The sequence below is a fragment of the Symphalangus syndactylus genome, chromosome 18 (assembly GCF_028878055.3).
Source record: "Symphalangus syndactylus isolate Jambi chromosome 18, NHGRI_mSymSyn1-v2.1_pri, whole genome shotgun sequence".
NCBI lineage: Eukaryota > Metazoa > Chordata > Mammalia > Primates > Hylobatidae > Symphalangus > Symphalangus syndactylus.
Window position 1 is genome coordinate 40,907,099 of NC_072440.2, and position 17,978 is coordinate 40,925,076.

Here is a 17,978-nt window from a genome sequence, read left to right on the forward strand (position 1 = left end):
GTGAGCTCTTTTGAAATGAAACAAATTTCCAATGTTCATTTTAAGTATTTATTAGACATACATATTAAGGAATATTTAGTTTTCAATGATGAGTTTTTTATTGATATTAACTTACACATTTTCCTCTATCACAATGGTTTAAGTTCATGGAGGATCAGGACTCCATTGTATGTATTTTCATGTATACTGATAAATTAGCATTAGAAGGCATTTTGTAAGTGTTTGTTGATAATATAACTGGAAATCCCTTAATTTATTATCATTGTTTTCTTTTTCTTGGTTTCTTAAGTGCTACCTGCTTTGTCTACCCAGGGAGGTTACCCTTCTATTACCAAGTTCAGTTCAGGAAGCTAATTTGACCCATGGGACCCATGTGGCTATTCCAGGGACCTCCACCCTTGACTGATTTTCAGTGCAGACTCCTGGAAATTGCCCTGAAGAATAGTTGGAAGAAATTCTATAGATTCAGTGCTGTTAGCACAAGTAGAATGCTACAAGATTGCAAAATTAGTAGTAGGTCTGCTGTGATACAAATAGATTGGTAGCTGGGTGCTTCCCCATGCCTTGAGGCCCATGGCCAAGGAGATCCTGCACGGCATCCTAATCACCACTGCCCCAAGCACTGTGCATTAAATGACACCCATTCCATTCACACATCCCATCCATATGTTGTCTCTGTTGACCGCCCTTGCCTCGGGCTATGCCAGTAGGGTGCTAAGTGATCATCAAACCTTAGACTTCTGATTTAGGGACACATGGTCTTCAAGTTGCAGACTTGAAGACCTTTTACTCCCTTAGCAGCTATTCTTGATCCTACAGCTAAGCTTTGTAACTCTGGAACCGAGTCAATTGGGTCAGTTAGAAAGTTATCGACCTTGAAAGATTACAAGGTTTAGAATTCATTCCTGTGCCTAAGTCCAAATTCATGTGTGAGATACTCAAAGCCCTAAATGTGTTCACTCTTCATCTTCAGTTCAAACTCAGTGTTGTACCTAAGATTATAGAAGTGGAAGAAGAAATGGAAATAAGCATCCTAGGACGAAAAATAATATGAATTGAAAGGAGATGAAAAACATTAATCAGACTAAGGCTAAGAAATTCAGGAATATAGTCTCTCAGATATTTATTGTAATCTTCAAGAAATAAAACAAACTCAAAGAACAAAAACCACTTTCTATACAGAATTCACATACAAACTGAATACCTAATAGAGCACATACCATTTTTTACACAATTAATTTCAATAAAGATAATTAGAACTTCACAATGTGAATACACTTCATAGCTTTAAACCCACACAAGAGCTCCTGTGGACACATGAAGAGTCACAATATTTGCTATGCAGCAGTAGTTTTCAACTAAATGTCAGTCACTATATGAAAGCATTAAGCTGTTCTCAATATTTTCTTAAGAAGAGTTCCACAGTGCAGTCACTGAGAAGGGGCCAAAAGTGCCTGGTTCCAAAGGAAGATCTTCATCTGTGCATTTCCAATGCCCTTTATGAGAAACATGGAGCTACAGAAAAATCTCTGGGTACACAACTGCCAGGTGGCGTTAGGTCGGACAATCTCTCATGGTTTGGTGCACTGGCAAATGTCTAAATCAACTGCTGTAACGTGGCATTAAAGCAATTTGCATATTGTGGCTGAGTCTTGAGCTGCTCAGCACAGAGGAATATGATGATACAACAGCTTGTCTTCCTCATGGAGACCAAAAGGTAGTGAGCTAAACTGGGGTAATTTGAGTGGTTTCAAAGGGCCAGTTTGGCTGTCCTAAGAAAACAATGATCTATAGCTGATAGCTTTGTATCTCTTCCATTCAAAGGAAACATAACTGTGGCCTTTCCCACTTATTTTCCTGGCACAATCTCCTCACTACCTAATTATTTCCGGAATTATGTTTGACCTCTTCAATGGAGCCCTCTCTGACTCTTCCAGTTCTTACAGGTCCCCCATTCTCTGTGTTCCTATACCCTGACATAACCTAGCATTTAGATTCTATCTGGATTTTTCCCCCTTGTTCTCATTAGGGGCAGGAGCCACACCTCTTCCATGTTTGATTCCCACAGCACTGAGCATATGGGGTTCAATAACTATGTGACAACTAACTAAACATTCAACCACACCCTTAAATTATCATTCTAATGTTGGCTACCTGCTTCCATTTTTTAAAAAATTTGGCACAAAGTTGTCACTAATCTCCCTATTTTACCCACCTTCACTTGACTTCTTCAGTGGGTTTTGAGAGCTAAGAACAAATTTCAGTCTATCACAGTTACATTCAGGCCACATATCACCCACATAGACCAAATCCATTTAATATGATTGGCACATCCTCACATGTCAATTTCCAGCCAAGCACCATAGAGAGAACTGAAGGCTTTATATGATGAACACATGGCCATGGTCATCTAGAACCAACTGTCTTGCATCAATTTTAGTGGATAAGTCATAACTTGTTTTTCTTCTTAAGGGTTTCATGACTTACTCCACCAACTGAATGAAAAGGCAAAGTACAATATTAAAATGAATGCTTTGCCTTAAAAAGAGAAATGGCAAGTAGGAGTTTAAGACGGTTATTCTACTTTAAAATTCACATACATAAACATTTATAGCTTTTTATTATCCAGCAACTAGGCTTAAGTTCTTGATTTTGCATCTCAGTGAAGTTCCAGGCCACCAATTAGCATTGAACAAGGGAGTTTGAGGATGAATATATGAGTTTATGATGGCATTACAAAGTATTTAAGGATTCTGATTTGTTCCTCTTATATCACCAGTGTGGACAACTGAGAATTGAAAGTGAATACAACATTAGCTACAACCTAAAAATACATCGGTATTTTAGAATTCCCAGGGTTGACAGTGTTGAATTTGTAAATAAAATACAAGTTTGAGTAACAATAAAATATACATACAAATACAGAGGTGAAAATTCTTAGTAAACATATCATGTGATCAACCTTTCTGAGAAGAAAAACATGACTTTTCCCAATGCACATAGTTTTTCTTAGGTATCTAAATTAGTTGCTTAAAAGTAAAATGTACACTTTTATATGACACTTAAAGAAAATTTTGAGTTATAGAAGGAGATGCTTTTATAAAATAAATGAACAGCCATTCTGTCTTGACAATAAAATCCACAATTCTAAAAGATAAAATTGACACATATTTCCAGATACTAAATGTTTGGTTTTATAAGAAAAAAGTATTTTGAAGTAGGCACAGAGGGGTTTTACATGACACCAATAAGATATTTACCATATAAATTGCACCACTAGACAAATACAGCTACAAGAAAATCATTTGAATAAGTCACACAGCTATCAAAGCATCTCACACATTCATTATAATTCACTCTTTCATACTAGTTTATATACACTGAGTGAGTTATTAAATATTGCACTTATTGGCCCATGAACCCTCAATTCTGAGGTGTTGAAAATAGAAAACAAATCTATTTTTATAACATATTTCATGCAACATTTAAGACATATCAGTTCTACAAACACCATTAAATAGTTGTACATTTGGACAGTCCAACGGTATCACATCACGTCTGACATTAACAATATATTAACAGGAATTACAGGACAGTTTTCCTTCAGCACATATCCTAGGGATAATGAGACAATGCATCGAAAGCCATCATATTGATACAGCAAACAATACCCAAACTTTACTTTTACAAGAAGTATGGAACCACTTGACAGATGTAAGTCATGCTCACGTCCCTGAAAGGGCAGGTGTCAGAGTGGCTCATGTACCATCTGTGTCTGTAAGAACAGCATTCACGAACCTAAGCAATACCTAGCCCCAAATAACATGAATGCAAAATAATTTGCATCAAGAAACAAAGCCACAGCCAACTCTCACTTGTCCACGATGAAGGAAATATGAACACAGGTGAATGAAATACACAGGTAACCTCAAACCTCATTTCAGCAAGTAATGACTGTTTGAAACTCCACCAGTAATGGTTGCTGATGGGAAGTAAATGGTGAAATTTGAGTCTCATTTTCTATTCTTGGTCCTGTCATTCCATGAGGATAGTGTTTTGAAAAACTGCAGTAACTTAAAAGAAAGTCAGAAAGTAAAACAGAACTGCAAATAGAAAGTTCAATTTGTCCACTAGCTAGATGGTCTGACCTTAATACTCGAGCTCTGAGTGAGGTTTTAAAATAACTCATTTCTGTTATCTAGAATGTTTGCAAAATGTATTTCCCCTCCACTCTCTCTGTTTAGAGGAAATTAATTACATGCACAGACTAATCAAACCAAATCAGTGTGAAGAACCGATTCTATGGACCTTATAAGTAAGATGTGAGTTATATCTGGAATATAATAAAAGCTCCCTTTTCCCTAGCACTGAGAAAGCACCATAGATGGAATTTTCCCTTCTTAAAAAAAAGTATCAGTGTTTACCTGATACCTTTGTATCAGGCGAGTGAGCGTGTGAGTGACTGTTGAGAAGGGCAGCACTGTGTGTGTAATCTAAGAGCAAATATTTCAATCTATCAAAGGGAAATATTATTTGGCTGGAGTGTCAAGCATTTCTGTAAATATTTTTAAGAAAAAAATTATTTGTGAAATACCAGTAACAATAGGTAGATACAGTCTAGATAAATCCCCCAACTTGGTTTTTCCCTGTTAGGGGGTACTATATTTCTACAACCTAGAGCCCTTTAGATACAGTGCTGTGCAGGGGTAAAGGCTTTTTTATTCTGGTCATAAACTTCATCTTTTACTTAATTTGGCCCAGTAAATTCCATGATATAAAACAGGTTTATGTCTTTAATTGACTTTGGTCAAAAATTCACCTAAAATATGAAGAACTCCCAAAAGCTGGCTCAAAGGTTCAGCGTATCAGAAAGACTTCACCATTTTACAGGCAAACTACTAAAGCGAAGGTAATCAACGCACACAGGCAGAGTTGAGCAGAGCTGTAGAGGTTGCATTTTCCAGGGAGTGACAGAAAGGCCACATGGGTGTAGTTGCTCATGTGGCACCCGGACAGCACACTAAGTGACTATACACACGCAAAGGAACAGAGTTCCGGGTTCTAGTCATGCAAACTGTAATTGTGAGAGAAAGGGTTCTTCAGATGGACAGGCCAGCTCTGAAGTATGCCACACGAAAAATACCTGATTGAGCATTCCAGTAGTACTATGAACATTATTAACAAGCACACAGTAACTTTTTGGTCTAGAAGGGTTTTAGTTATGACTTTTTTTATAAATAAGATTCATATCACAGTTTTTCACATGCAAGTGTTACCTACCTCAGCTTGGTATAGCTTGGTAGTTTGCATATGCTTTTAATATAGTCCCACAAATGCCACACTGTTAACTAAAATATCACATAGTACATCCTCAACCATGCAATAAGATACATGTTGGATAAAGCACATCACAATGAACCACTGATTATGGACTACCATGCTCTAAAATTAATGTTGCTTCATGGAAGTTCAGTTAATAGTGGAATGTATTTACCTTTTAAAAGAGAAGAAAGTTGTATATACCTGAAAGTCTGTCGTCAGCATAGATGTATTTAAAATTGAAAGTTTAAATTGGTTCCTTAAAAAATAACCAGTGTACTAAACAAAAGGCCTATAATTAATATGAGTAAGATTTAAGTAGGTGAAATATATATTTGTTTACTGAGTGTATTGATGTCTTGTATAATTTGGGTTGTAACTTTGTAGATTTTGTTTATTATCACAATGCCACAACTTTCTGCTACAACTGAAGACATCGTCATAGTTTTCTTTCCAAGTAAAAACCTTAGCACTTAGTTACTAGGCAGCAAAAAAAATACTGAACTTCAAGTGACCCTAAGGAGGAACTAGAAGAACCTCCTAGCTTTCAGAGTCATTAGAAGTTCATCAAGGCAGTTGGAGCTATTCACTGGGGCAGCAACAATGAATTGATTCATTGTCCTGAAGCAATTCCTCTTATGAGCATGTAGATGTGATGCTAACATTCAAACTGCCATCTTAGGACGCTTCGTGCACCTTCTACTTCCATCCCCATCTCCAAAAACTGAAATGCTGATTCACTCTGAGGGTGGCTATTTAAGTGAAATAATTTTCAATCCGATTTTTCAGTTGCATTAGGAAAAGAAACGCAGGTACCAACACCAAAGCTCTTGGAAGAATCGATTTGGAACAGTTCAGGTTTATTCCTAAGGGTATTTAGAAGAGTGAAACTGGTCAGGTAATGAGTAGCAAAGGAAAATAAATTCATACTTAAAACACTAATTGCATCAAAGACAAGAGATAAATGTGTATAACTTACAAACCAACAGGAGTATGTACTTTTTAAAATGTCTTGTTCTTTTAAATATAAATTTAGTTAGGCCATTGATAAAAATGACCTGCATTTATTTATGTATTTAGACTGTTGATAGATGATGGTATAGTGTGTGTGTGTGTGTGTGTGTGTGTGTGTGTTGGCCAAAAGGCTGAAAAATCTTGGAACTATAGTGTTATAATTTGTAAGTAACAGCTCAATGCCGATGAAAGCTCACTTAGTTAACCTTGGGTTGGTCCCACCATTTGCCAAATTTGATGTTAAAACCTGGATTTTTTTGATGCAATTACAGCAGGAGCATAAGTGTTCTTTCTCTTGAGCTCTGTGACTGTTTCTCTGGAAACCTCTCATTGAATTGGAAATCCCAACAGGGTGGGAGTTTCAGAACAGAATCAGTGAAAAAGGCTTCACTTCCATTGGGGTTTAGAAATTAGAAAGTATCAGATGTTTCTTGGCAATGACACTTGGGCTATCGTTGCATGCCTCTCCCTTGACTGGCATAAAATGTTTCGACTTCCGGATGTTTGACACTGTGTAAGTGGGAGCTTGGCTTAGGGCTTCCGGTCTAAGGGCCAATTAATTTCAACAGCAATCAGTTCTTCAGGAAGGGGTTTTCAGCAGAGCAAAACTCTGCTCTTTCACTTTTAAATACTGTCTCATTTTGCTTTTCATTTTACCACAATACACACATCAAGGCCCTTCTGAAAAAGCCATCAAAATATTCTTTCGAAGCTTTTTACATCTATCTGTACGTGTGGGATGAGGGCTGCAAAGGAGGATGGGAAGTGTTTCCTGGCTTTATTAGTTCCTTTTCGATTGTAAAAGTGAGCTTAATAGCTATATCATTTAACATGGCCACATTCTGGCCCAAGTTACAGAAATATTATAACATTGTATAAACAGACTACTGCCGCAAACAAATCTGTTTTTATGCCCCCTGCTTCTTTCTCTCCCTTCACTGTAATTCCTGTGATTTTGAAGTTGGTTGCCCCATTAAAAACTAATAAAACATTAATGGTTTCTTCTCTCTACTATGCTAAGGCTTGCTTTGTAGGGCGCCAAAGTAGAAATGCACTACTGATTAGTGGATCTTCAACTAGGAAGGTGAGAAATAACATGGAAATGCTTAAAGCATTCCAAATGCTCTCTCCCCTAATTTCCAACTTTTAACTTACTAATGTGTGCGACCTAGTTCTGTGACTTGTAAGGATTTATTCTCCAGCGATATCTTTAGATGTATGCCTGTTTCACTTGCATCCAATACTTTTATGGGAAGCCTCTCTATTTTTGAAAAGAAGAAAAAAATTCTTTGACATAACCACTAAAAAAGGAGAAAGTTCACTTAATGAAACTATCCTTCCAAATCTGCCGAATAATTCCTGCTGTCTTCCTAAATCCTAGCTGTAAATAATCCTGGACAGTGATACAGAGGCCAGGTTTCTGTTGCTCTCTGTACAGCTGGTAGGATTTGTTGTTTTCTCTTTATTCATGTAGGTTCTTTAGGAAGTTTGTGATACAAAGTTAGAATGTTCCAGTGGTTTCCTCCCTCTTTTAAATGGCTATGGACCCTAAATATTTCTGAAATTGAAATACTACAGTTACAGAATGTTTCCTGTGTAACTTAAGCATTCACGTAATAGGAATATGCTTTAGAATTTATGAACATCTGGACTTAAAAAGATGATTAAAGATTAAAATTTTCCTTTTTCTCAACTTGGGACCCTTTGAAATCTGATTTAAATAGCATCTAAACAGGTAAAAGAACTTAGGTGAGGTTTGAGAAGACGGCTGTGTTTGGGGAGGCAAGTCTACATCCTATGGAAAGAGGAGCCCCAACAAGCTTCAACATAAGCTCTAGTCCAAGAGTTGGTGATGGTTCCAGAAAGTGATGGTGGTGGTGGTGTGCATTATGGGCGTTGGGGAAGGCAAGTTATTGAAAAATAAGGGGGCTTGGACCTTGGAATTCCATAGCTACTCATACCCTTCTTGGTTAAAATGCTTGTTGCATAACTGGCATTCAGTAGATATGTCTCAATCTGTTCAATGATGTCAAATATTCACAGAGGAGTTGGGAAGGATCAGTGGAAAAAGCAGTCCTGGGTAGGTATTTGCTTATTGAAACGTGTAAACGAAGATTATTGTTAAATAGCCCCAGTCAGGTAATATTAATGACTTAGGAAAATTGCAAGGACCTCAAAAACAACATTTCAATTTCTTTATAGGCCAATGATCTCCTCAGTTATTAATAACAGTGAAATAAAGACACAGTTCCCAACCAGACTCGTGACAGCGTCCCTAATCATGAGAAAAACTTCCATTTGATTTTCAACCAAGAGTAAAGCAAATGAAGTCTAGTGACTTCTTCCTCTGCACGCGCATGCGTGCGTCCGCGCACACACACACACACACACAAGCAATTCCTTGGTTATCATTCCTACAAGTGAATAGCATAATTTGAATCAATGGGACAAAAGCCAGTTGTAGTGAGATTATAGTCTGATGTCCCAGAAGTAGTCTGAGAACAAATTTGAAACAAAAAGAGCCTAGCACACAAATAAGTAACAAGTCACATGCAGGTACCAGATGTGTATAGATGGACAGTCCTTACAAATTTAAGATCACATATTTGCCACATATTTATTAAACAGGAAAGCTCCCAAGAATTGAATGCATACGAGCCATTCACATCAACTTATTCCTTCAAATAATTATTAGGCAGTATAAATGAAGGCTAATAGACCATTTACAAATGCTGTTTGTTGGCAACCAGAGCCCCCTGGAGCTGCCTGTGTGCATGGGGACACTAGCAGGCACAGTTGGGCTGCGGTGGAGGAGGAGTTTCCTTGAGTCTCGTGTTCTGCTTTGCAGCAGTGATGGCAGGATCAGTCTCCAAACTCTCTGACATTTTGTTGCAGATGATATCCACAAGGCGCTCAAATGTCTGCTTGACATTAATGTTATCCTTGGCACTTGTTTCAAAAAACTCAAACCCTGGAAGAAACACACAGAAACACAGCTTGGTTATTTCACATTTCTGAAATTAAATGGGACTTGATTATGGCTTTCAATGGTGATGAGGTGATGGTGAGACGTCAGTGGGTGGTGGGTTTGCGGTAGGTAAGAGATTAGAGGTGGGCATGAGGTATCATTTAAGCAAATGCTACCATCTCTTACTCCATTAACCGTGAACAAAAGATTTATAAAGTGGAATTGGTGATGTTCACATTTTCTTTTTCTTTTCTTTTTCACGTGGAAGATTTATATAAATCCTGTATTTAATATTTTTCTAAAAGGATCAAATTTTATTTATCATAATTATATAATATAAAGAACTTGTCATAAACATCTCCCCAAGTGTTATATAAATGTCCCTGAATGTCCTGGATGCTGTATTGTACACATGCAATCATTTTCAGTGTGCTATGATGTGGAAAAGGAGGAACGCTGCTTCCTGTTCTCTGGTGTGGCCCATGGATGCTTTTACTCTGATTCCTCATTTCTAATTACAGCCATGTGCAGCCCCAGGATTCTGCGGGAGGAACTCAGAAGCCCAGACAGAGCTGCCCCTGCCCCACGCCCGTGCAGTGCATCCTGGCTGAGCGTCAGGCACGTGGGCTGGACCTACTTGGCCAGATTGGTCAAACAACCAGACTAAGCGTTTACATTAGACTGGCAGTTGACTTGCTAGTCAAAGCTGTCTGCGCTGTCACAGACAGGGTAGTGTGGAAGTGTTTGTGAAAGTGCCAGTTACTTTTCTTTTTTTTTTCTTTTTTATTATTATACTTTAGGTTTTAGGGTACATGTGCACAATGTGCAGGTTTGTTACATATGTATCCATGTGCCATGTTGTTTTGCTGAACCCATTAACTCGTCATTTAGCATTAGGTATATCTCCTAATGCTCTCCCTCCCCCCTCCCCCCACTCCACAACAGTCCCCGGAGTGTGATGTTCCCCTTCCTGTGTCCATGAGTTCTCATTGTTCAATTCACACCTATGAGTGAGAACATGCAGTGGTTGGTTTTTTTGTCCTTGCGATAGTTTACTGAGAATGATGTTTTACAGTTTCATCAATGTCCCTACAAAGGACATGAACTCATCATTTTTTATGGCTGCATAGCATTCCATGGTGTATATGTGCTACATTTTCTTTTTTTTTTTTTTAATTTGATTATATATTTTCTTTTTTTTATTATTATACTTTAGGTTTTAGGGTACATGTGCACAATGTGCAGGTTTGTTACATATGTATCCATGTGCCATGTTGATTTCCTGCACCCATTAACTCGTCATTTAGCATTAGGTATATCTCCTAATGCTGTCCCTCCCCCCTCCCCCCACCCCACAACAGTCCCCGGAGTGTGATGTTCCCGTTCCTGTGTCCATGAGTTCTCATTGTTCAATTCCCACCTATGAGTGAGAACATGAGGTGTTTGGTTTTTTGTCCTTGTGATAGTTTACTGAGAATGATGTTTTCCAGTTTCATCCATGTCCCTACAAAGGACACAAACTCATCATTTTTTATGGCTGCATAGTATTCCATGGTGTATATGTGCCACATTTTCTTAATCCAGTCTATCGTTGTTGGACATTTGGGTTGGTTCCAACTCTTTGCTATTGTGAATAGTGCCACAATAAACATACGTGTGCATGTGTCTTTATAGCAGCATGATTTATAGTCCTTTGGGTATATACCCAGTAATGGGATGGCTGGGTCAAATGGTATTTCTAGTTCGAGATCCCTGAGGAATCGCCACACTGACTTCCACAATGGTTGAACTAGTTTACAGTCCCACCAACAGTGTAAAAGTGTTCCTATTTCTCCACATCCTCTCCAGCACCTGTTGTTTCCTGACTTTTTAATGATGGCCATTCTAACTGGTGTGAGATGGTATCTCATTGTGGTTTTGATTTGCATTTCTCTGATGGCCAGTGATGATGAGCATTTTTTCATGTGTTTTTTGGCTGCATAAATGTCTTCTTTTGAGAAGTGTCTGTTCATGTCCTTCGCCCACTTTTTGATGGGGTTGTTTGTTCTTTTCTTGTAAATTTGTTTGAGTTCATTGTAGATTCTGGATATTAGCCCTTTGTCAGATGAGTAGGTTGCAAAAATTTTCTCCCATTCTGTAGGTTGCCTGTTCATTCTGATGGTAGTTTCTTTGGCTGTGCAGAAGCTCTTGAGTTTAATTAGATCCCATTTGTCAATTTTGGCTTTTGTTGCCATTGCTTTTGGTGTTTTAGACATGAAGTCCTTGCCCACGCCTATGTCCTGAATGGAATTGCCTAGGTTTTCTTGTAGGATTTTAATGGTTTTAGGTCTAACATGTAAGTCTTTAATCCATCTTGAATTCATTTTTGTATAAGGTGTAAGGAAGGGATCCAGTTTCAGCTTTCTACATATGGCTAGCCAGTTTTTCCAGCACCATTTATTAAATAGGGAATCCTTTCCCCATTGCTTGTTTTTGTCAGGTTTGTCAAAGATCAGATAGTTGTAGATATGTGGCATCATTTCTGAGGACTCTGTTCTGTTCCATTGATCTATGTCTCTGTTGTGGTACCAGTACCATGCTGTTTTGGTTACTGTAGCCTTGTAGTATAGTTTGAAGTCAGGTAGCGTGATGCCTCCAGCTTTGTTCTTTTGGCTTAGGATTGACTTGGCGATGAGGGCTCTTTTTTGGTTCCATATGAATTTTAAAGTAGTTTTTTCCAATTCTGTGAAGAAAGTCATTGGTAGCTTGATGGGGATGGCATTGAATCTATAAATTACCTTGGGCAGTATGGCCATTTTCACGATATTGATTCTTCCAACCCATGAGCATGGAATGTTCTTCCATTTGTTTGTATCCTCTTATATTTCATTGAGCAGTGGTTTGTAGTTCTCCTTGAAGAGGTCCTTCACATCCCTTGTAAGTTGGATTCCTAGGTATTTTATTCTCTTTGAAGCAATTGTGAATGGGAGTTCACTCATGATTTGGCTCTCTGTTTGTCTGTGATTGGTGTACAAGAATGCTTGTGATTTTTGTACATTGATTTTGTATCCTGAGACTTTGCTTAAGTTGCTAATCAGCTTAAGGAGATTTTGGGCTGAGACGATGGGGTTTTCTGGATATACAATCATGTCATCTGCAAACAGGGACAATTTGACTTCCTCCTTTCCTAATTGAATACCCTTTATTTCCTTCTCCTGTCCGATTGCTCTGGCCAGAACTTCCAGCACTATGTTGAATAGGAGTGGTGAGAGAGGGCATCCCTGTCTTGTGCCAGTTTTCAAAGGGAATGCTTCCAGTTTTTGCCCATTCAGTCTGATATTGGCTGTGGGTTTGTCATAGATAGCTCTTATTATTTTGAGATAACGTCCCATCAATACCTAATTTATTGAGAGTTTTTAGCATGCAGGGTTGTTGAATTTTGTCAAAGGCCTTTTCTGCATCTATTGAGATAATCATGTGGTTTTTGTCTTTGGTTCTGTTTATATGCTGGATTACATTTATTGATTTGCATATGTTGAACCAGCCTTGCATCCCAGGGATGAAGCCCACTTGATCATGGTGGATAAGCTTTTTGATGTGCTGCTGGATTCGGTTTGCCAGTATTTTATTGAGGATTTTTGTGTGAATGTTCATCAAGGATATTGGTCTGAAATTCTCTTTTTTGGTTATGTCTCTGCCAGGCTTTGGTATCAGGACGATGCTGGCTTCATAAAATGTGTTAGGGAGGATTCCCTCTTTTTCTATCGATTGGAATAGTTTCAGAAGGAATGGTACCAGTTCCTCCTTGTACCTCTGGTAGAATTCAGCTGTGAATCCATCAGGTCCTGGACTCTTTTTGGTTGGTAAGCTATTGATTATTGCCACAATTTCAGAACCTGTTATTGGTCTATTCAGAGATTCAACTTCTTCCTGGTTTAGTCTTGGGAGGGTGTATTTGTCGAGGAATTTATCCATTTCTTCTAGATTTTCTAGTTAATTTGCATAGAGGTGTTTGTAGTATTCTCTGATGGTAGATTGTATTTCTGTGGGATCGGTGGTGATATCCCCTTTTCATTTTTTATTGCATCTATTTGATTCTTCTCTCTTTTCCTCTTTATTAGTCTTGCTAGTGGTGTGTCAATTTTGTTGATCTTTTCAAAAAAACCAGCTCCTGGATTCATTAATTTTTTGAAGGGTTTTTTGTGTCTCTATTTCCTTCAGTTCTGCTCTGATTTTAGTTATTTGTAGACTTCTGCTAGCTTTTGAATGTGTTTGCTCTTGCTTTTCTAGTTCTTTTAGTTGTGATGTTAGGGTGTCAATTTTGGATCTTTCCTGCTTTCTCTTGTGGGCATTTAGTGCTATAAATTTCCCTCTACACACTGCTTTGAATGTGTCCCAGAGATTCTGGTATGTTGTGTCTTTGTTCTCATTGGTTTCAAAGAACATCTTTATTTCTGCCTTCATTTCATTATGTATTCAATAGTCATTCAGGAGCAGGTTGTTCAGTTTCCATGTAGTTGAGCGGTTTTGAGTGAGTTTCTTAATCCTGAGTTCTAGTTTGATTGCACTGTGGTCTGAGAGACAGTTTGTTATAATTTCTGTTCTTTTATATTTGCTGAGGAGAGCTTACTTCCAACTATGTGGTCAATTTTGGAATAGGTGTGGTGTGGTGCTGAAAAAAATGTATATTCTGTTGATTTGGGGTGGAGAGTTCTGTAGATGTCTATTAGGTCCACTTTGTGCAGAGCTGAGTTCAATTCCTTGATATCCTTGTTAACTTTCTGTCTCATTGATCTGTCTAATGTTGACAGTGGGGTGTTAATATCTCCCATTATTATTGTGTGGGAGTTTAAGTCCCTTCGTAGGTCACTCAGGACTTGCTTTATGAATCTGGGTGCTCCTGTGTTGGGTGCATATATATTTAGGATAGTTAGCTCTTCTTGTTGGATTGATCCCTTTACCATTATGTAATGGCCTTCTTTGTCTCTTTTGATCTTTGTTGGTTTAAAGTCTATTTTATCAGAGACTAGGATTGCAACCCCTGCCTTTTTTTGTTTTCCATTTGCTTGATAGATCTTCCTCCATCCCTTTATTTTGAGTCTATGTGTGTCTCTGCAGGCGAGATGGGTTTCCTGAATACAGCACACTGATGGGTCTTGAGTCCTTATCCAGTTTGCCAGTCTGTGTCTTTTAATTGGAGCATTTAGCCCATTTACATTTAAAGTTAATATTATTATGTGTGAATCTGATCCTGTCATTATGATGTTAGTTGGTTATTTTGCTCGTTAGTTGATGCAGTTTCTTCCTAGCTTCGATGGTCTTTACAATTTGGCATGTTTTTTTGGTGGCTGGTACCGGTTGTTCCTTTCCATGTTTAGTGCTTCCTTCAGGAGCTCTTTTAGGGCAGGCCTGGTGGTGACAAAATCACTCAGGATTTGCTTGTCTGTAAAGTAAAGTATTTTATTTCCCCTTCACTTATGAAGCTTAGTTTGGCTGGATATGAAATATTCTCGATTGAAAATTCTTTTCTTTAAGAATGTTGAATATTGGCCCCCACTCTCTTCTGGCTTGTAGAGTTTCTGCCAAGAGATCAGCTGTTAGTCTGATGGGCTTCCCTTTTTGGGTAACCCCACCTTTCTCTCTGGCTGCCCTTAACATTTTTCCTTCATTTCAACTTTGGTGAATCTGACAATTATGTGTCTTGGATTTGCTCTTCTTGAGGAGTATCTTTGTGGCGTTCTCTGTATTTCCTGAATCTGAATGTTGGCCTGCCTTGCTAGATTGGGGAAGTTCTCCTGGATAATATCTTGCAGAGTGTTTTCCAACTTGGTTCCATTCTCCCCGTCATTTTCAGGTACACCAATCAGATGTAGGTTTGGTCTTTTCACATAGTCCCAAATTTCTTGGAGGCTTTGTTCATTTCTTTTTATTCTTTTTTCTCTAAACTTCCCTTCTCTCTTCATTTCATTCATTTCATCTTCCATCAGCGATACACTTTCTTCCAGTTGATCTCATCTGCTAGCGAGGCTTCTGCCATCTTCGCGTAGTTCTCGATACTTGGCTTTCAGCTCCATCAGCTCCTTTAAGCCCTTCTCTCCATTGGTTATTCTAGTTATCCATTTGTCTAATTTTTTTTCAAGGTTTTTAACTTCTTTGGTATTGTTTTGAATTTCCTCCTGTAGCTCGGAGTAGTTTGATCGTCTGAAGCCTTCTTCTCTCAAACTCGACAAAGTCATCCTCCATCCAGCTTTGTTCTGTTGCTGGTGAGGAACTGCATTCCTTTGGAGGAGGAGAGGTGCTCTGCTTTTTAGAGTTTCCAGTTTTTCTGCTCTGTTTTTTCCCCATCTTTGTGGTTTTATCTACTTTTGGTCTTTGATGATGGTGATGTACAGATGGGTTTTTGGTGTGGATGTCCTTTCTGTTTGTTAGTTTTCCTTCTACCAGACAGGACCCTCAACTGCAGGTCTGTTGGAGTTTACTAGAGGTCCACTCCAGACCCTGTTTGGCTGGGTGTCAGCAGCGGTGGCTGCAGAACAGCGGATTTCGTGAGACCACAAATTCAGCTGTCTGATAGTTCCTCTGGAAGTTTTGTCTCAGAGGAGTACCTGGCTGAGTGAGGTGTCAGTCTGTCCCTACTGGGGGGTGCCTCCCAGTTAGGCTGCTCAGGGGTGAGGGACCCACTTTAGGAGGCAGTGTGTCCGTTCTCAGATCTCCAGCTGCGTGCTGGGAGAACCACTACTCTCTTCAAAGCTGTCAGTCAGACAGGGACATTTAAGTCTGCAGAGGTTCCTGCTGAATTTTTGTTTGTCTGTGCCCTGCCCCCAGAGGTGGATCCTACAGAGGCAGGCAGGCCTCCTTGAGCTGTGGTGGGCTCAAGCCAGTTCGAGCTTCCTGGCTGCTTTGTTTACCTAAGCAAGCCTGGGCAATGGTGGGCGCCCCTCCCCCAGCCTCGCTGCCGCTTTGCAGTTTGATCTCAGACTGCTGTGCTAGCAGTCAGTGAGACTCCGTGGGCATAGGACCCTCCGAGCCAGGTGCGGGACACAATCTCCTAGTGTGCCGTTTTCCAGGCCCATTGTAAAAGCGCAGTATTAGGGTGGGACTAACCCGATTTTCCAGGTGCCGTCTGTGACCCCTTTCTTTGACTAGGAAAGGGAACTCCCTGACCCCTTGCGCTTCCCAAGTGAGGCAATGCCTCATCCTGCTTCGGCTCACGCACAGTGTGCTTCACTGACTGTCCTGCACCCACTGTTTGGCACTCTCTAGTGAGATGAAACCGGTACCTCAAACAGAAATGCAGAAATCACCCGTCTGCTGTGTCGGTCAGGCTGGGAGCTGTAGACTGGAGCTGTTCCTATTCGGCCATCTTGGCTCCACCCCCACATTTTATTTTTCTCTATTGATTCATTTGCATTATCAGCATGACTGAATAGATTAAAAATATGCTATTGCAAGAGTTAGTAATGACAACAGTAAGAATCCTCAATACCAAATCTATCTTTAAGAATCTTCAACACCAAATCTATCTTTTGCATTCCTTCCCTCAACCGCTAGCCCACCATGTAGACTCTTGGCAATCTTTTCGTGGCATTATTTGGCATTTTATTCTGTTTTTATTTCCAGATTCTACCAAAATTTTTAATTTTAATTTTTTAAATCAATTTAAAGCTCAGAAGGCTTGGTGTGCATATTCTGCTGTAAAAGGGAATACCAAGCTCCAATATAATCCAGGTCTAACTTTTCCATGTCTGCCCTGCTGCTGCCTAATGATCGGTCTGAGAGTGGGCTTCTAGTAAATTTTCAGTATCTAAAAGGACACAAGATGGCACTGAAGAGTCATAAGATTTACCTTAAACCTGCTTCAACCTCCTTCAGAAAATTTTTGAGTTGTGTTATTCCAACAGCCCTCCAGGGCTTTGTAGACCTCTGCACCTATCAGCTGGGTGCTGATTTTTCCCTAGCTTCTGTTGTCTAGCAGCAGGAATGTTTTTACCAACATCTGGGAAAGGACACTTGGTAAATTTCAAATGAGCTGCCAGAGATTGTTAAGAAGTTACAAAATGCAGCAACAGTTTCACACTTTCACCTCTGTGCCACTGTACCTGGGCAGAAGCAGCCTTAGTACGCTGCTCTGTACACAGTCTTATCACTCTATTGTTTGCAGTCACATGCCACTGGCTGAGCTTGCCAGTCAGTTGCCATGACAACCTCCCCACTAGGCCAGCCAGAGATTGCTCTGGTCCATTCAGGGGACGTTGATTTAGGATGTGTTGGCCTGCACATAGAAAGGCTTTTCTAATCCATTCTGAATTTTACACCCTATAAATCCTTCTGGTTACATCTGTCCTTATCTCAGAGGAGCCACATGGATTCAAAATGATTAAATCATGTGATTTCATCCCAGCTCCTGGGGCCAAAGGAAAAAGAACAGACTAATATTTTGCATCCATGTCAAAATCCCTCAAATAACCTGGAAATACTTATTTTCTTAAATAGTATTGAAGCTAGACAACAAAAGGCAAGTGTCGTGAGTTAAAATCTCCAACTTAGTCATTATACTATTTGGTTCAATGACTACATCTGAGCTTGAATTTGACTAGCTACTCTCTTGTTAAAATCCACATGAATAACTGCAGGATTGGGGTTGAAGAACATCAGTAGAGTCAAGGTTCTATAAAATAGAGGTGGATATTTCAAACCA

The 17,978-nt window shown here is 39.3% G+C and overlaps 1 protein-coding gene across 3 annotated transcripts in view; it reads right to left on the reverse strand.

Annotated features, from left to right (window-relative positions):
- Window positions 1-1,098: 1,098 nt before the first annotated feature.
- RAB3C (RAB3C, member RAS oncogene family) overlaps window positions 1,099-17,978 on the reverse strand; it is a 387,810-nt gene continuing 370,930 nt past the window's right edge. For all 3 annotated transcript variants that reach the window (XM_055254519.2, XM_055254518.2, XM_063622619.1), the window contains one exon: window positions 1,099-9,304. In XM_055254519.2, coding sequence (XP_055110494.2) covers window positions 9,117-9,304 — 188 coding nt within the window. In that variant the 3' untranslated portion in view covers window positions 1,099-9,116. The remainder of the gene's footprint in view (window positions 9,305-17,978) is intronic.